The sequence below is a fragment of the Hypanus sabinus genome, chromosome 10, assembly GCF_030144855.1.
Source record: "Hypanus sabinus isolate sHypSab1 chromosome 10, sHypSab1.hap1, whole genome shotgun sequence".
Classification (NCBI taxonomy): domain Eukaryota; kingdom Metazoa; phylum Chordata; class Chondrichthyes; order Myliobatiformes; family Dasyatidae; genus Hypanus; species Hypanus sabinus.
This window is the reverse complement of record NC_082715.1, coordinates 40817123-40837766: the sequence shown is the minus strand read 5'-3', so window position 1 is coordinate 40837766 and position 20644 is coordinate 40817123. Positions and strand designations below refer to the sequence as shown.

The 20644-nt window shown below is 39.8% G+C and overlaps 1 protein-coding gene across 5 annotated transcripts in view; it reads right to left on the bottom strand.

Annotated features, from left to right (window-relative positions):
- The window catches only part of dnmt3ab (DNA (cytosine-5-)-methyltransferase 3 alpha b), a 487596-nt gene that overhangs the window by 131262 nt on the left and 335690 nt on the right, over positions 1-20644 (bottom strand). For 3 of the 5 annotated variants that reach the window (XR_009514305.1, XM_059981717.1, XM_059981718.1), the window contains exon 8: positions 1357-1545. The exons of the other annotated variants lie outside the window; for them this stretch is intronic. Coding sequence is in view for 2 of the 3 variants with exons in the window: in XM_059981717.1 (XP_059837700.1) it covers positions 1357-1545 (189 nt within the window). In the remaining variant the exon portion in view is untranslated. The remainder of the gene's footprint in view (positions 1-1356; positions 1546-20644) is intronic. 5 annotated transcript variants of the gene reach the window in all.

The following is a 20644-nucleotide window of genomic DNA, read 5'->3' as shown; positions in this document are numbered from 1 at the left end:
ACACGGCCCAGGCCTCGGTCATCATCGAAAATCGATGGACAGCCGAAGAAGAGTTGAACCTTAAGGCTGCAATAACAGAAGACGACAAACAATCACTCAGTAGCCACTTTATTAGGTACTGAAGATCCCTAATAAAATGGCCACGGAAGGTACACTGTTACACTGTAAAGAAAGATTGCAAAGAGAGATCCTCTATCATAAAGAAAGATTTAATCTTTTCAAATAAGTGTGAAATTCAAGGGAGAGCATGAGCACATGAACAGAGGTAAAAAATTTCAAAGATTGTTAAAGTATACCTTTATTCCTCACTAACTTCACTTATTCCAGAAATACCTTGTTTCAATGCTTCTTAAAGACTTACAATCAAGGAAGCTGTGGTGATCATGGATTTAAAATTTATTTAAATCAAAATTTATTACAAACTCTACAACCTTCAAACAGTCACAGAGATTTGAGAACTGAAGGGCTGTACTTGCTGAACACTGAAGTTTTTGAAGCTACAGGCCTGAAGTGGAATCAGAGAGGAAGTTGCTGATGAAATGGGTGTCTGGCATTCTCAATGAAAGATGGTAATATTCCACTCAAAGTATTTAAAGTTACAAAATACCCTAAAATAGCTTGAAAAAGTGAATTTTGTACTTCACATGCTTCCTGCCTCTAATATATATTTCTATGTTGCCTCACTGTGCTGATTCATGGGCAAGTGATGTTCATTTGTGAGTTGAACGACTATCTCAGATTATACTTGACAATAATACGGAGGAAGATAACCTAAATAAGATACCTCTAACACAACCAATAAACACTTCTATGTCTCTAGACTACAGCAAGGATTGGGTATCTTGTGGTCAGTTATACCACAGCCTGCCTCACATCAGCAGATGCTGGATCAATATAATGAACTTCACAGATTGGGAAATGCTTGAGGATTCTTCCTCAACCCACCCCTGATTGAATATTTCCAGTGTACAGGTAGTCTCCATTCCCAACCATTTCGAAGATAGGCCTGGTATAAGACAGCACTCCCAGAGGTCGTTGGTTGGGAAACTGCTATGGTTATGGATTTGATCTTCTGATAAGCAATTCCAGAGAGCGCCACTTTTCAATGGGTGCATCTATTCCTGTTTAAAACCTGTGCCTTTGAGGTCAACCGTTTAGTTAGTGACAAGATGGCATCCTTCAAAACAAGATTATGACATAGTCAAGGCATCTCATGGCAAAAACTAATCAGAACTGTCCTGATAATTCACACAGGAGTTTGTGTGATTACTCCTTGCACCCTGCTGTATGCATTGGGTGGCAAAATTATTGACTGAAACAAAGCAACTCAGTAGAGTAACGGTTTAGACACTGTACCTCAGTCTGGGGGAGGGGGTGAAGATTCCCACTTCGGGGAAAATATGACATTCTTTCCATCTCACCCCACGGTAAGAGTGCTTCCTCTTGGCTAAGCAATGGAGTGGCATTCAAGTGGGATGCATCAAGGGGGTCTGCAGCCTTTTTACTCACCCTCCTAGTGGGAGAAGGACGCATGGAGGTGAGAGACTAAAGTAAAGGAATAAGAAGACAAAAAAGGGAAACATGTAAGTAAATGAAAGAACACCCATTATGGAATGGGGTCGACATTTAAAATTGCTAGGAGTTTCTTACCTACATGTTATAGACAAGTATATGGCAGCATAATTAAAAATTTCACCATTCTGACATCAACTTTTTTGGATGCGTTCAATCAAATACTGTTTAAATAAACATCATTATGCTTATGCCTCACCCTCAGGAAAGTTTTCTAAATCAATATATAGATGTACCAACTAGGGAGGATGCAATATTAGATCTCCTATTAGGAAATGAGTTAGGGCAGATGACGGAAGTGTGTGTAGGGGAACACTTTGGTTCTAGAGATCATAACGTCATTAGTTTCAACTTGATCATGGATAAAGATAGATCTGGTCCTCGGGTTGAAGTTCTAATCTGGAAAAAGGCCAAATTTGAAGAAATGAGAAAGGATCTAAAAAGTGTGGATTGGGACAGGTTGTTCTCTGGCAAGGTTGTGATTGGTAAGGGGGAGGCCTTCAAAGGAGAAATTTTGAGAGTGCAGAGTCTGTATGTTCCTGTCAGGGTTAAAGGCAAAATGAATAAGAATAAGGAACCTTGGTTCTCGAGGGATATTGGAACTCTGATAAAGAAGAAGAGAGAGATGTATAACATGTATAGGCAACAGGGAGGAAATAAGATGCTTGAGGAGTATAAAAAGAGTAAGAAAATACTTAAGAAAGAAATCATGAGGGCTAAAAGAAGACATGAAATTGCTTTGGCAGTCAGGGTGAAGGATAATCCTAAGAGCTTCTACAGGTATGTTAAGAGCAAAAGGATAGTAAGGGATAAAATTGGTCCTCTTGAAGACCAGAGTGGTTGGCTATGTATGGAACCAAAACAAATGGGAGAGGTATTAAATGGGTTTTTTGCATCTGTATTTACTAAGGAAACTGGAATGGAGTCTATGGAAGCAAAGCAAACAAGTAGGGAGTTCATGGAACTTATACAGATTAAAGAGGAGAAGGTGCTTGCAGTCTTGAGGCTAATCAGATAGATAAATCCCCAGGACCTGACAGGGTATTCCCTCGGACCTTGAAGGAGACTAGTGTTGAAATTGCAGGGGCCCTGGCAGAAATATTTAAAATGTCGATATCCACGGGTCAGGTGCCGGATAATTGGAGGATAGCTCATGTAGTTCTGTTGTTTAAAAAAGGCTCAAAAAGCAAGCCGGCAAATTATAGGCCGGTAAGTTTGACATTGGTAGTAGGTAAATTATTGGAAGGAATACTAAGTGATAGGATCTACAAGTATTTGGATAGACAGGGACTTATTAGAAAAAGTCAGCATGGCTTTGTGCGTGGTAGGTCATGGTTAACCAATCTATTAGAGTTTTTTGAGGAAGTTACCAAGAAAATGGATGAAGGGAAGGCAGTGGACATTGTATACACGGACTTCAGTAAGGCCTTTGACAAGGTCCCGCATGGGAGGTTAGTTAGGAAGATTCAGTCGCTAGTTATACATGGTGAGGTAGTAAATTGGGTTAGACATTGGCTCAATGGGAGAAGTCAGAGAGTGGTAGTGGAGGATTGCTCCTCTGAGTGGAGGCCTGTGACAAGTGGTGTGCCACAGGGATCAGTGCTGGGTCCATTGTTATTTGTCATCTATATCAATGATCTGGATGATAATGTGGAAAATTGGATCAGTAAATTTGCTGATGATACAAAGATTGGAGGTGTAGTGGACAGTGAGGAAGGTTTTCAAAGCTTGCAGAGGGATTTGGACCAGTTGGAGGAATGGGCTGAAAAATGGCAGATGCAGTTAATGCGGACAAGTGTAAGGTATTGCACTTCAGAAGGTCAAACCAAGGTAGAACGTACAAGGTAAATGGTAGGACATTGAGGAGTGCGCAGTAGAACAGAGGGATCTGGGAGTACAGATACATAATTCCCTAAAAGTGGTGTCACAAGTAGAAAGGGTTGTAAAGAGAGCTTTTGGTACATTGGCCTTTATAAATCAAAGTATTGAGTATAAGAGTTGGAATGTAATGGTGAGGTTGTATTTGACATTGGTGACACTGAATTTGGAGTATTGTGTGCAGTTTTGGTCACCTAATTACAGAAAGGATATTAATAAGGCTGAAAGAGTGCAGAGAAGGTTTACAAGGATGTTGCCGGGACTTGAGAAACTGAGTTACAGAAGAAGGTTGAATAGGTTAGGACTTTATTCCCTGGAGTGTAGAAGAATTGATAGAGGAAGTGATTTGATAGAGGTGTATAAAATTATGATGGGCATAGATAGGGTGGATGCAAGCAGGCTTTTTCCACTGAGGCCAGGAGAGAAAAAAAAGAGGTCATGGTTAAGGGTGAAGGGGGAGAGTTTAAAGGGAACATGGGGGGACTTCTTCACGCAGAGAGTGGTGGGAGTGCGGAATGAGCTGCCAGATGAAGTGGTGAATGTGAGCTCACTTTTGACATTTAAGAAAAACTTGGACAGGTACATGGATGAGAGGGGTTTGGAGGGATTTGGCCCAGGTGCAGGTCAGTGGGACTAGGGAGAAAAATGGTTCGGCACAGCCAAGAAGGGCCAAAAGGCCTGTTTCTGTGCTGTAATGTTCTATGGTTCTTTGGAGAAACACCAACCATACACTATTTAAGACTCTGAACCTTCGTGCCGCACAACCTCTCAGCTGACCTTTCATTCATAAACTTGCTCATTTGATCAGGACAGCAAACGTGGTAAAATTGTCAAATTCTTGCCAGTTTTGGCCCCATTTTAAGGGCAGAGATAATTAGATTAGATTTTTGATTGCTGTAAGTAAACCTATTATTTTACATAAACCTACACTCATAGAGGGGTGAGGTGTATAAGAAACGATGCAATCAAGTGAAGTAGCTGGTGCCTTTTCTCAAGGATCTCGTGCCCTTTCACAGCAGGATCTGTCTGAGTGTTAAACATCATAAACATGTATTTCTGATGATAAGTCATTTCTACTTATGAAAATGGCGCTGACATAACAGGTAATCATTTGTCAAATGATTACTTTCTTCCTGAATGAAGATTGGTTATATTTGTAATCCCTGTAGGCCATAATAAGTTACATCATTTATTGTGAAAAATATTTCCACCATAGTTAATAATACTGTCCATTTCTAAAAAACCAATACATATCCTAAACACACTTCTTAACAAAATATACCTCAACCAAAGCAGAGAAACAGGTTCCTTCCTTTATGTAGAAGCTATGCCAAAAACAATGGCATAATCTCCAAAGAAAATACTCTAATAGATTTTACCTTTTCATATTATACAGGTCTGACTATTGAATTTTAATGCTAATGAATTACATAAGTGTTTTTTTTACCCATTTGTTGCCAAGTTTCAGGCTGTGTCATTTCATAAATTTGTCAGTTATTCCCACAAGATATCTCCCTTGAACATAAAGGGTGTTTAAATAAAATACATTAGGAACATATGACCTTATAACCAACTTGAATGGAACAGCCATTGATTGAATTCAATCATTTATAACACTGCCTGGCAAGGGAATATTGTTCAACCAGGACAAGATACAATTTCTACCTTTACAAATTCATTTGTGGCTTTGTGTCTACGCGCAGGCCCTGAATGAAAAATGATCCACAGTCCGACCACATGGCCTCTGCGTGAAATCAATTAAAACTCAGCTGGATGGAATAAATCAATTAAGTTTGAACTTCAAATAAATACTCAAGAATTAAAGTTCAAACTTCAAAGTAAAATTTATTATTGGAATACATACATGTCACCACATACAACCCTGAAATTCTTTTTCTGCAGATATTCTTAGCAAATCTATAGAACAGTTAACTGTAAGCAGGATTAATGGACAACAAACTGTGCAAATGCAGATCTAAGTAAATAGCAATAAATAATGAGCATGAAATAAAGATAAGGAGTCCTTAAAGTGAGACCGTTGGTTGTGGGAGCACCGGAAGTAGAATGAGTGTACTTATCCCCTTTTGTTCAAGAGCCTGATGGTTGAGGAGTAGTAACTGTTCTTGAACCTAGTGGCGTGGGTCCTGGGGCACTAGTACATTCTGCCAGATGGTGACAGCGAGAAAAGAGCATGGCCTAAGTGGGGTGGTTCTTTGCTGATGAATGTTGCTTTTCTACAGCAAAGTTTCATGTAGATGTGCTCAGCATTGGGAGGGGTTTACCTGTGATTTACTGGACCGAATCCACTAGCTTTTGTGGGATTTTCCGCTCAAAGGCATTGGTGTTCCCATACCAGGCTGTAATGTAGCCAGTCAGCACACTTTCCACCACACACCTATAGATCCGTGCCAAGGTTTCTGATGACATGCCGGATCTTCGCAGACTCCTGAGGAAGTAGAGGCACTGTTGTGCTTTCTTTAGTCAGAATTACAGATGTGAAGGGGATGCTTTCTATATTTGGGCTGCACGCAGAGACTTGACTGCCAGCCGTGAATATTGAAAATTTAGGGAGCGGCCATGTGTGACTTCCCAATTTATGAAAACATTTTTCTTGCACGCATTTTGGAAACATGCACTCAGAAATGTTGCAATATAATTCATTTTTTTGAGTATAAGTAGCGACATCTGAGATCTCCTTTAACGGTAATGAATGATGAGGAAGATGGGTCTTCTGATGGGGCACCCAGCTCGTGGTATACAATGGAATTTAAAGCAGATGCAGCACACGGTCTTCCTGATGAATGATCGGGAGTCGTGGGTAACACACCTGAATATTCAGGTCTCTGCACGTGGCTGGTAAGCCTTTGCTCCAGCAGGAAAGGTTCAAAAAATTATCTTCTCAGATGACTGTAACTGCACTAAGCTGTAGGGAAATCTGCTTCAAAGCAGATTTATTCTTTCTTTTTTGTAAACTCTTCACTCTTTTCTCAACTACTGATGCAGAGCACAGCATAAATGGCACATAGTGCCTTGAAAAAGTATTCAGCCCCAATCCTTTGTTCACATAATGGAGATTACAATCAGAGGTTTTGATCAATTTAATCGAAAAGTTTTATTTGTGAATCACATGCTCCTTTCTCACTGCAGAGCCCAAAAGACAGGAAAGATTATAAAGCATGAAAAACTAAAAATTCTAATACTGAAATGTCACCAGTTCAAAAGTATTCATTGCCTTTTGCTCAGTATTTAGTTGAACCACCTCTTGCAGTTACTACAGACAGTAATATTCTTTTTAGATAAGTCTCTATTAGCTTTGCACAATGGACTGGAGCAAAATTTGCCCATTTCTCTGTGGAAAACAAAATTGCCTGAGATGTTCAATCAGGTTAAAGTCAGTAATCTGACTGGGCACTCAAGGACATGAACTTTCGTCATTTGAAGCCACGCCATGGTTGCTCTGGCAGTGTGCTTTGGTTCATTGCCCTGCAGATAGACAAACTTCCTCCTCAATATAAGATTTCTGGCAGAGGCTAGTAAGCTTTTATCCAGGATCTCTCTGTATTTAGCAGCATTCATCTTCTCATCAATCCTGACCAGCTTTCCAGTCCCTGCTGCTGAAAAGCATTTCCATAGCATTATGCTACTCCATGATACCTTACAGTAGGGATGGTGTTACTTGGCTGATTCACAGTATTAGAGTTACACCACATGTACCGCTAATAAAAAAAAATCCTTGCCTATAAAGACTTTACAAAGTGTCACTTAGAAAATACTGTAAAGAGGTGGAAGAAGGTCTTTTGGTCAGATGAGACTAAAGTGCCCTCAAAACTAAGTGGTGCATGTGGTGTAAATCTAATATTGCACATCAGCCAGGTAACACCATGCCTACTAACAAGAAGATCAGGACAGTTGATGAACACAATGTCTACAGGAGGTATGTTCTTTGTCTAGGAGGTTACTGAACATCTTCAAGGTTCAAGGGCATTACCAGGGAGTTCTGTGTATTAACAAAATGGCAGTCTATGAATATCTGGGAAGTCTGGAATGCAGGCAGAAGGCTGTACCAGCTTTTCCTTCTTCCGTATTCTGAAAGGAAAGAAGAGATTTCTTCTTTCCTCAGAAATGGAGTTTTGATTACCTCTGCAATGGACCAGTAGCAGATATTTGTAGCAATGGACTGACATGTTCCTGAGGCAGGTAAGCTGACTGACCTTGACTTTGATCTGAATGGAAAAAAAAAGTCAGTCACAGCACAAGTAAGGTTGTGTTTGAGATCACAGAAAGTCACAGGTCCCAGTAAGCACAAAGGATACAGTGTGAATGTTGATCCTTTCACAGCTTCAGTGAACAGAGTCAGTAAAATCTGGTTGTTGGCTAAATTAGAATAATTGCTTTTCAGGCTGTGAGAGGGAAAATTTGCACTGTACAAAATCACATGCTGCAGAGCCACTGTCATCATTTAGCCGGAGAGAAAAAAACACACTTGCAAAAATGAAAAAAATCACCGAAGAATGAGGTGATGAAGTTGCTTAGAAGTGAAGGTTCCCTCACTTCTAGGTTATGCTAATTTTTGACTTCTGGCCACAACTGGTTGTTGTTTCAATTGTGAAGGCTTTGGACATGATGCAAAAAAGGTTTACATGAATAATTCCACAAATGAAAAACAAAAAAGGCTGGAGACATTGTGAATGCTCCACTTGAAGCAGAGAAGATTGAGGGATGTGAGAAATGTGTTCAGAATAATGAGCATCTACACAAAGTCAATGATGAAAAACTGTTTCATTTGGTGGAAGGATGGAGAATCAGAGGATACAAGTCTAAAGTGACTAATAGAAGAACCAAAAGTGACGTGAGAGAAGCTCTTCTACACAGAGAGCAATAGGCATCTGGAATGGATTGAACTGCAGGGTTGGGAGGAGAGGAATGATCTGTATTGCATTGTCAGAGAGTTGAAGAGTGAAATGGCCTTCCTGGGTGTTATTACCATTCTGCAATTCAATTATAAAGTTTTCTCTGCCAGTCAATAACAGACTCTGTCCTAACTCAATTGCCTGATCTTCTGATTTTTCATAACGCTCAAAATCTTTTAACTTTAACTTTAAAGAACTAAGTGTCTGGGCTGAGAATTACAGAGAACTCCAACCTTATGAGTGAAATAATTTCTCCCTATCATAAAACTAAGTACATGAGCATCTATCCGATGGCACTGGTCCCAGGTTGTAGCCTACTGGCATATTTTCTTCCTCAGAATTTACGACTTCTCTTCGCCAGTTAACAATCCTTACTGCTCATAAGCACATTACCCATACATCACCTTGCTGAGCAGCCTCCTGTGTGGATTCCTATTGAAATTTTTTGAAAATACAAATATATCTCATCCACTGATTCCACCACCTTATTCTACTCCTCACATCTGTGAAGAATTCTAAGCTTGATTTCCCTTTCATAAATCCACACTGATCCTGTTCAGACCTACTTACTGCATTTTTTTTCAATGAATCCCGTTATTACATCCTTAATTATTCCCTTCAGTATTTTTATCACCACCGACATTCAGCAAACATGTAGGTCGTTCCTTTTTCTCTCTCTTGCACCCTTCTCAAACAGAGATGCCACATTTACCACATTTGAATCTACGTGAGCAATTTCAGAATTCTGGAAGATGTTAACCCACTTATGGTTGCCAAGATCAATGATTACCAATCAGTACAATCACTCTCAATATAGCCATCTCTTCCTCAAAGCTCTGGAATGTACTATCTTGAGATTTTAGTCCCTAATGCACTTTTAAATGAAAATTTATTTTCTCCAGCTTCTCATTCTATTTGGGTCCTTCGTTCTTGCATATTTAGAAGTTTTTTTGTATTTTCTTTCAAGACAGGTACAAAGTATGTAATTGCTCTGCTGCATTTTTGTACTCCATTATAAAATATCTTACCTCTGCATGCAGCCCACATTGAATTTACCTCAGTAGTTGTCCTTCTAATTACAGCTCATTGACAGAAGGGGCCAGATCATGCTTCAATCGGCTAATGGGGAGTGTTGCTGGACATTAAGTTCAACCAACAATGATCACAAGCAGAGTGGTGGGATTGTGGGTGAGAAGGGCATGCTTGGGGTAGGGCGGAGAGCCCTCCGAGGGCCAGATGGACTTGCACAAACTTATAAATAATATGCACATAAGATAATTTTTGTTGTGCAAAGGAGATTCTCCTTGAATGGTAGCACTTTTGGGAGGCCTCCACTGCACCTAAAGCCCCTTCCAAGATGCACATGTCATACTGAACAAAAGTTGAAGGTTCCACATTTAGACAGCAGGGTTTCTTTTGACATCTGCACTGTGGCACTGAGCAGCAGAGGGTTATAAGAGCTGTTCATCAGCATAGATGGTCTCTGATCACTCTACCTATGATTGTAGCATTGTGTCCAGTCGTTAAAATAAGTTAGAGTTTGCACTTTGATCAGTATTAAGTTTATTCTTTTGGAAATGGAACATTCATTTTCATGATCAAAATCTTTCCAGAAACTTCAGGGTGCTGTACTATTCTTGATGTAATTTGGACAAACTGGGTACACAAAAATCTTTGATAATACCTTAGTATAGAGTGGAACTTTCTCTAAGGTTGTCACTAGAATCTTTGCCTTTGCAATGCAGTGTTAACTGGGATTCTGTAGATGCCTTTCAGAGACAATTCTCATGCTGCCTGCAATATGTATTTGTAAATATAACCCTTAGGTTTCAGTTTGGTTCAACAATCCACATTCTTGCCTCTGAGCCAGAGGCTTCAGGACTTGAACACATCATTTTGACTGACACTGCAGGATGATATTGAAGACCAGCTGTATTGTCCAACTCGAAAAAGATACCCAACTAATCATCCTATTAAACAACTTGGGTCCAAGTGGTTGGTGTTTCCACCAAGGATGAGACACATTATCAAATATGTTTGTTTTTTTCCTTCTTATTGTTATCTCCAAACTGCTAATGTACACAAAACCAAGGATAAGATAGACAAGCAAATCTCCGTAAAGATTGTTCTATCTTTATACTTTAATCAATTACTGCCACAGTGTTAGAGCTTCCATTTCTTTTCTCACCCAGGCTACGTACTTAAAGACAGAGATTTCATATCAGATGGCAATAGTGGACAATCAGCAGTAATGTACTCTAGAAATATTCAAATGTGCTGCAACCCAATGTGGTGAAACTAGTTGTGGACACAACCAGCTGACAGGATTTGGGTTAAAATGAGTTGAAGTCTTTTTACTCAACAATTTTATGTCATATTATTTCAGGAATTATTTTAAAGTTTAACATATTTCATTTGTGAAATTACAGAACAAAAAAAACATAATAACCAAAAGGAGAAAGAAATAGTCATAAGAAGGAGTCGGTTCCAATGGATTAAAAGGGGAATAGCAACAGAAGTGCATGAGAGTGATCTGGGCACCATACTGCTCTCACACAATTGATGACGTTCTTTGGTTGGGAGACGATGGGGATAATTGTTGGAGATGTCTTGGTTAATTACTGCAGTGCATCCAGCAGACACACAAACTCTGTACACAATACATTGATGATGGATGTGTAGCACATGGAGAATATTCCATCATACTCTTGCCTTGCATAGAGAAGCGTTTGGACATAAGGAGCTGGTCCTACTCATTCCTGAATGACCAGCCTTTTGTCTGCCTTTAGAGGCACCACACTGTTTTGCCATTAGCCACCTTTCACCTGAACCAACTACTCCCAAGATGTTAGAAACCTGGCAACAAGGACTGGAATGTCAAGACAAAATGGTTAAGTTGTCACTTGTTGGAGAGGTTATTATTTGGAACATGCTATGCAAACTTGGAGAATGCTTAACACTCAATAGCTCACACCCAGGAGGTTGTCTCGATCTTGCAATATGGATAACATTATTATATATGGAATTTATGAATAGAAATGTAAAATCATCAGTAACTTAGCAGCCATTCTCTCACAGGGATTCAGTGGAGAAGGGGTGAAAGGTAAGTGGTGGGTGGAGGGAAGGGGAAAGAGAGAAGAAATGTGGTTCCACTGCTATGTTAAGGAGAGTCTTGGGGGAACTTTAACTTAGTGGGCAACTGGTGTGATGCTTCAGAAATAATGGAATTGATGGGCTTAAATTTCATGAGATAGAGTTCTTCATATCTGCAGGTTGAGTTACGTGTTGAGGGCATGAGTAAGAGAAGAAATGAGGTTACTTTAAACAGATATCAGTAAAGAAGGTGCAAAAACTGGGATTATCTGCGTTTTCTAAATTAGCTATTGGAGATGAATGTTTTTTAGGCTTAATTGATTGTAGACCATAAGATATCGGAGCAGAATTAGGCCATTTGGCACATTGAGTCTGCTCTGTCATTTCATCATGGCTGATCCCTCCTTCCTCTCGGCCCCAATCTCCCGCCTTCCCCCCATATCCCTTCATGCCCTGATCAATCAAGAAACTATCAAACTCCACCTTAAATATATATATATAAGGACATAAGAAATAGGAGCAGGAGTAGGCCATCTGGCCCGTTGAGCCTGCTCCATCATGCAATATGATCATGGCTGATCTGGCCATGGACTCATCTTCACCTACCTGCCTTTTCCCCATAATCCTTAATTCCCCTACTTTGCAAAAATCTATCCAACCTTGTCTTAAATATATACAGACTTGGCCTCCACAGCTGCCTGTGGCAATGAATTCCACAGATTCACCACCCTCTGTTTAAAGACATTTCTCCTCATCTCTGTTCTAAATGGCTGTCCCTCTATTCTGAGGCTGTGTACTCTAGTCTTAGATTCTTCCACCATAGGAAACATCCTCTCCACATCCACTCTATCAAGGTCTTTCACTATTTGATAGGTTTTAATGAGGTCACCATTCATTCTTCTGAGTTCCAGTGACTACAGTCCCAGAGTCATCAAACACTCTTCATATGACAAGCCATTCAATCTTGGAATAATTTTCGTGAACCTCCTTTGAACCCTCCCCAGCTTCAGCACATCCTTATGATGGATTGTTAAGGCAATCAGCCTTCCAGATAAAAAAGTATTTTCAATCACTGTGAGAATGATGAGCATTAATACAACTTTGAATTATGAAGCTGTCATGATGACACATTAGCACTGATGTATGTGTAGAATTCTGCTTTGCATCTCAAGAAGGACATATCATCTGAAGTGAAAGGATTAATACTGTTAAATATCAATAATTTAGGGATCTTGAGTGAAAGCCAGATAAATTTGGCAGAGCAAGCTTCATGCTATGAAATGTAGTAAGATTCTGACCAACACTGTTGGGAGAGATCCACATGGTGTTTTCTCAAACACGATATGGTTCATCTTTATGCATGAAAGCTGGCCGAAACACAAGGACAGAAGAAGGTAACTTAGTGAGGGTGAAGATGAAAACTCCAGGTCCAAAAAGCAGCCGTGGATAATAATCCTGATTTGGAGGTAATGTCAGAGATGGTTGGGAACATGATTTGCACTCAATGGCCACTTTATTAGGTAGTCCCTGTACCTAATAATGTGGCCATCGACTGTACGTTCATAATCTTCTATTGTTGTTGTCCATCTGCTTCAAGGGTTAAAGTGTTGTGTGTTCAGAGATGCTCTTCTGCACACCTCTGTTGTAACTGTTGCCTTCCTGTCAGCTTGAACCAATCTGGTCAGCGGAGTTGCTTGGAGTTTTCTTTAGACTTCGTGGTGTAGTTTTTGCCAGGATACTGACTTGACAGTAGTTGGACCTTCCAAATACAGGTGTATTTTTATTACAATCAATTGAAACACATTGAATGCATGCAGGTGATCTCCGTTTAATTAACTATGTGACTTCTAAAACCAATTGGCTGCCCCAGTAATGATATGATGTGTTATATTAAAGGAGGTGAATACTTATGCAACAATTATTTTGTTTCATATTTGTTATTAATTTTAATCACTTTATAGAGATCTGTTTTCACTTTGACACGAAAGGGTCTTTTCCTGTTGATCAGTGTCAAAAAAGCCAAATTAAATCCACAATAATTCAATGTTGTAAAACAATAAAACATGAAAATTTCCCAGGGGAGTGAATATTTTTTATAGGCAGTATATAGTTTTCACCACCAAAGTTATCTATATCTGGTCAAACAACAAGTGTGCTAGGTATAGAAATAAAATAAAATCACTGCTTTGAAGATGCACAACCTACATAAATAAGCCATATTAGCTGTCTGCACTAAAAGGAAGAGTCTTTATTCTTTCCCTTGGTCTCGCCATAGTAAATCTAGTCTATCTTCTCCAAGGCCATAACATCCTTCCCTCAGTCTGATGTCCAGAAATATACACAGAACTGCAAATGAGACACAACGAGTGAATTGCACAAGTTCAGCATACACAACTACTTTGTATTTAGATTCAAAGTAATGTATCACTTTCACAAGTCCCTCAGCAACTTGTCCTGCTACTACATTCAAATACTACTGTGCATGCACTATTTTGTTTCTCTGTTTTTGCAGTCCCGCCCATTAATATGTCTGATTAAGCTGCCTCTTCATAAAGCATTTCTCCAAGTGCATGATACCACAGCTATTCCCCAATCCAATGCATTTGCTTCCCCCGTTCCCATTTACCAGCAATAAAACTCTTCATTGTATTTCTTGCAAACACCCAGATCATTTATGCATAATATGGTGAACTACATATACCTGTCTGGACACGCCCCCTGCTGACTGCTCCTGTGGCTCCTCCCACAGACCCCAGTATAAAAAGCGATTGAGGCCTGAGCCCGGCCTCTCAGTCTCCAGAATGTAGTATGGTGGTCAACCACTGCTTGTTCCTTCTTCCAGTCAATAAAAGCCGATATCTCGCCTTTACGTCTCAGAGAGAGTTATTGACGGTGCATCACATAACAAATGTATGAGTGAATGAATATTCAATTTGGTAAAAGGAACAATAATGCAGACTATCATCTAAATGGGGAGAAGGTTCAAACATCAGAGGTGCAGAGGGACTTCGGAGTCCTCGTGCAAGACTCCCAGAAGGTTAAATTGCAGGTTGAGCCTGTGGTAAAGAAGGCAAATGCAATGTTGGCATTTATTTCAAGGAGAATAGAATGTAAAAGCAAAGAGATAACGCTGAGCCTTTGTAAGACACTAGTCAGGCCGCACTTGGAGTATTGTCAACAGATTTGGGCCCCATATCTCAGAAAGGATGTGTTATCACTGGAGAGAGTCCAGAGGAGGTTCACAAGGATGATTCTGGGAATTAAGGTGTTAACATACAAGGAGAGTTTGGCAGCTTTGAGCCTATATTCACTAGACTTTAGAAGCATGTGCTGGTGGTGGGGGGGGGGGGAATCTCATTGAAACTTACTGAATGTTGAAAGGACTAGACAGGGTGGATGTGGAGAGGATGTTTCCTCTGGAGGGGGTATCCAGAACCAGAGGACAGAGCCTCAAAATTGAGGGGCGAACTTTTAAAACAGAGGTAAGGAGGAATTTTTTAAAATCAGAGAGTGGCAAATCTATGGAATGCTCTGCCATAGGCTGCTAAGTCTGTGGGAATATTTGAGGCGGAAGTTGATCGTTTCCTGATCGATCAGGGCATCAAAGGATATGGCGAAAAGGCAGGTGTATGGGATTGAGTGGGAACTGGGATCAGCCATGATGGAATGCCGGAGCAGACTCGATGGGCTGAATTGCCTAATTCTGCTTCTATGTCTTATGACCTTATGGTCTAACATGTATATGCTTGACAACAAGCCTCTGTATCATAAAAGAACACTCTACAAGCTGTCCTTTAGCCAAATACACATACAAATTAACATTGTCTTGTTTATAAAGAAGGTTATGTTAGCTTATCATGAGCTTTCCTTGAAAGGATGTTTCATGTCAAAGATTTAAAAAAAACGTGGAGATAAACAAAAGGATTCAAAATAAAGCTATTTCAGATCTAACAGAAAAAGTATTATTCAAATGCAGCAGTGAGAAGGAAGGAGAAAGCTGGGAGATTAAGGTTTAGATGGGTATGAAGTGATAGGGTCAGAGAAGGAAAAGTGAATGGAGGGGAGAGGAAAAGGAAAGGAAAATACCAGTTTCATAAACATGAAGAAATTAAGTCATACACTTCAGCTGGTATTTCAGTGCCTATAGAGTAGTTTGGGACATTCTGAGATAATGAAAATATATTTTTTATTAGAATACCACCCATGGGGAGGGAACTATCTGGAGTTTGCTCAGATCCAAAGTCCCCCAGTGCACAGTGAGCTATTTGTTGAGTTTTAAGATCTCATGAAAGGAAGTAGGAGAATACATTTCCAAAAACAAAAAGCAATGGTAGTCACTGCAATGTCAAAACTTCCAGCTCTTAAAACACCGCAGCATCACAACTGCCTGCCTGTATCTGCTCCATCTTCCATTGATGGCAGCAATATAGGTGAGTTTCCACTTCTATTCACCACCAGCTTCTCCTCCTCTTGGTGCTATTTCTTCAGCTGCATTCTCTGATAGGTTATATGTTATATGTATATGTTGCAAAGCTTGGACTTGTCAACGTTTATGAGAAACATGCTAAACTGGGTAACAGGCAGTAATATCAATCTGGATCTAAAGTGGTTGAAGAAAGGAATGAATGTTAGAATAATGGGGCACATCTCCACAGTGGACTAATATTGAGAGGTTCAGGGCGAGAAGGTTGCAGCGGTGGAACTGTCTATGTGAGAAGTTATAACAAGGGTAATGTATTATCTAATATTGGGAAAGGTCTGTCATCTTCTTCTTTCCATACAAATATCCACTTATTTTTGCAAGGAAAAACAAAAAAAAATAGATGCTTGAATCTGATATACAAACAGAAAATGCTTGATAAATGAAACCGTGTACACAGCATCTCCAAAAGAGGAACAGTGAAAAGTTTAGGAACCCTTCATCAGAACAATATCTCTCCAAGAGAACTTATTACTGTGGATTCTACTTAATTGGACTATTGGTAAATTGGGTCAGCCACTTATTTGGGACAACTCTTAAAGAACAAAAACTAATTGAGAAAATACCTTGGATTTTCTTTGTTTATTTGGGACAGAATGCTACTTAACTGGGACAGGAGACTGTTGCTAAACAATTTCTAACCAGCATTAGTCACTTGCAGTTGTGTGGCTGTTAGACATTACATTGCACTTAAGTGAAAAGGTTTTAAATAGTGACGACGTTTTGGGCCGAAGCCCTTTCATCAGGAGTCCTGATGAAGGGTTTCGGCCCGAAACGTCATCACTACCTCCTCCCATAGATGCTGCCTGGCCTGCTGAGTTTTGCCAGCATTTTGTGTTTTTATTTATTTCCAGCATTTGCAGATTCACTCGTGTTGCCTTAGGTTTTAAATAGTGTCTGTTGTGTGCGTTTCTGTTCAAAAACCAGTGATTCTTGTCACTTACAGTACAATCGTTGAGAAATTCAGACCTGTTTTTCTCACAGTGGTTTCAAGCAATCAGATTTAGAGTTCCCAGAAACATACAATGGCGAGTGAAAATTAAATTATTTCACTACTTCAAAAGTTAGAAACTGCACAGAATTTGAATGTTTTGATAATTATCTTAAATGTTACAATGAAAATTAAGATTTGGAGGATGCGTCTGTCAAAATCATTGTATGAAGGGAGCCCATTATCTGTATTAGATATCTGTGCTGATTTTATTCATTTACAATCAAAAGAACATGGCAGCATGAATTCATCAATCATTAATGCAACTAATATGCAGTTTACTGAAGAGGTATTAGTAATGTTCTAATTAGCACTGAATTTCATTTAAATATATAAACTGTTATTTAGTTAAACATTAGTTTTCCTTTTTTATACCTTTTAACTATTTTCATGAAGCGTAGTGTAATTGGGGAAGCCACTCAATTCAGCCAAAATGTACTGGTCCCAATCTGTTAGTGTGGCAATACAGTTTCTGAGTTCAACAGTTACTGGAGTTTTGCAATGATTCCCTTGGGGCTTGACTCATATTTATATAAATTTATCATTACTTCCTGGATTTTGTTCTCTGTAATAAAGCACTAAACACCACACTTTATGAACTGATTGGTTACCATCATGTCATGCCGCTGTCAAAGATCTGTGCCTGACTGCCAAATGTTACCAACTTTACCACTGCACGACTCAATTCACATTGTTTCTCCTTATTTTTCCCAGCAAATTTTTATCTGCTTGCCAATGATCTCTTGAGGTTCATTGCCATCTTCCTCACTGTTGACTGCACAAAAGAGTTTTGGATCATTTACAATGTCTGCACTCGTGCTCACCAACCCAAGGTCAGGACACTAACGTACAGTAAAGATAGGAGTTGTCACGGTACTGAGACCTGGATAACATTCTAGTTTTCAAATCATTATCCATTACAGGTCCAGTTTCTTTTTCATTAGGCAACTTTGTTTCCCAGTTTGTCATTGCTCCCGTCATCCAGTGTGCTTCAGTCTTGACATAAAAAATGGTACTTCATCAAAATGGATTATTGAAAATCAGAGATGACAATATCAACTGTAACATCTTTACTCAGCATCTTGGATAACACATCAAAATGCACAATTGTCTTCAACAATGTAAAGTTCCAGTAAGAGAGCTGCACTATTTCTACCATTCAGTTTATGCTCATCTGTTCACTTTATCCCTGTAGTTATATGAAAGCATACTCAATGTTAAAGTTTAAAAAAAACATAATCCTTGAATTCTCTCGAGAAGGGTTTTTAAAAAATACAACCTGCAGGGCATTCCTGCGATCTGCTGCAGAATGGGGATTCAGGGGACGTAATCACTGAGCTCTGATCCTGCAATGACCCAGTTAATGTGGAATATGTTACTAGGCACCTCCTTGTGACATGCATTCATAGTCAACCGTGTGGCACCTGATACTGGGAGATGGCCTTACCCCGTCACATTCATTGTTTACTGTCACTTTATTCCATCTGTTCTCAGCTACTATAGGTTGTTAACATTGTATTAACCTCAGTTTGTCACTTCTTGTACAGTGTGCCCTGGAAGGTTAAATAAAGCAATGCTTCCTGTAAACACTTCATGAAGTATCACTTTCCCTTAACTAGTTCGCCACGGCACTGCTCTACTTTCCTCTTGTTGGCTCTGCTTCATATGATTGTGTAGGATTTGCCTTGGATTTTATCTCTTGCTTTTTTCCTCCTTCATAGTTAACAAGATGAAACAAATTTTTGGAAATATTTCATTTACTCCATCCATGGTTTCAAGGGAATGCAATCTATCAAACTGGTATTTCTCCAGAATTCTCCTTCTACCTGTTCTTTTCAGTTAACTCCTAACTTGTAAACCATAAGTCATAGGCGCAGAATTAGGCCATTTAGCCATATAACCATATAACAATTACAGCACGGAAACAGGCCATCTCGGCTCTTCTAGTCCATGCCGAACGATTATTCTCACCTAGTCCCAACGACCTATCGAGTTTGCTCTGCCATTCAATCATGGCTGACCTTTTCTCCCGTCCTCAGCCCCACTCCCCACCTTCTCCCTGTAACCTTTGATGCTGTCTCCAATCAAGAACCTATTAAGCTCTGCCTTAAATACATGAAATGACTCATCCGCCACAGCTGTCTGTGGTAACAAATTCTATAAATTCACCACCTTCTGGCTAAAGAAGTTTCTCTGTACCTCTTTTTTAAATGGATGCTCCTTGATCCTGAGTTTGCATCCTCTTGTCCTAGACTCTCCCACCATGGGAAACATCCTTTCCACATCTACTCTGTCTAGGCCTTTCAACATTCAAAAGGTTTCAATGAGATCCCCACTCATCCTTCTGAATTCCAATGAGTAGAGACCCAGAGCTATCAAACGTTTTTTGTATGATAACACTTTCATTTCCATAATCATCCTTGTGAACCTCTTCTGAACCCTCTCCAATGCCAGCACATCTTTTCTTAGATGAGGAGTCCAAAACTGTTCACAATACACAAGGTGCAGACTCACCCATGCCTTATAAAGCCTCAGCATCATATAGCTCTTGAAATCAATGTGAACATTGTATTTACCTAGGATCTAGGAATAATGGTGCATAGTTCTCTGAAGGTACAATCTCATGTGGATAGGGTGGTGAAGAAAGCTTTTGGTATGCTGGCCTTTATAAATCAGAGCCTTTATAAATCAGAGTATAGGAGTTGGGATGTAATGTTAAAATTGTACAAGGCATAGGTGAGGCCAAATTTGGAGTATTGTGTACAGTTCTGGTCACTAAATTATAGGAAAGATGTTAACAAATTAGAGAGTACAGAGGAGATTTACTAGAATGTTACCTGGGTTTCAGCTCCTGTTACAGAGAAAGGTTGAACAAGTTAGGTCTTTATTCTTTGGAGCATAGAAGGTTGAGGGGGGACTTGATAGAGGTATTTAAAATTATGAGGGGGATAGATAGAGTTGATGTGGATAGGCTTTTTCCATTAAGAGTAGTGGAGATTCAAACAAGAGGACATGAGTTGAGAGTTAAGGGGCAAAAGTTGAGGGGTAACATGAGGGGGAACTTTACTCACAGAGTGGTAGCTGTGTGGAACGAGCTTCCAGTAGAAGTGGTAGAGGCAGGTTTGATTTTGTCACTAAAAAAAAAATGGATAGGCATATGGACAGGAAAGGAATGGAGGGTTATGGGCTGAGTGCAGGTAGGTGGGATTAGGTGAGAGTAAGCGTTCAGCACAGACTAGAAGGGCCGAGATGGCCTGTTTCCGTGCTGTAATTGTTATATGGTTACCTTCCTCACCAACGAAGCTACCTGCAAGTTAACCTTCAGGGTGTTCTGCACAAGGACTCCCAAGTCCCTCTGCATCTCAAAATCCTGGATTTTCTCCCTGTTTAGAAAATAGTCTGCACATTTATTTCTACTACCAAAGTGCATTTTCCAACATTGCATTTCATTTGCCACTTTCTTGCCCATTCTCCTAATCTTTCTATGACCTACTGCAGTCTACCTGTTTCCTCAACACTACATGACCCTCCACCACTCTTCATATCATCTGCAAACTTGGCAACAAAGCTATCTATTCCATCATCTAAATCATTGATATACAGCATAAAAAGAAGCAGTCCCAAGATCCCTGCGGAACACCACTAGTCACTGGTAGTCAACCAGAAAGGGATCATTTTATTCCCACTCACTGCCTCCTACCATTCAGCCAATGCTCTAAC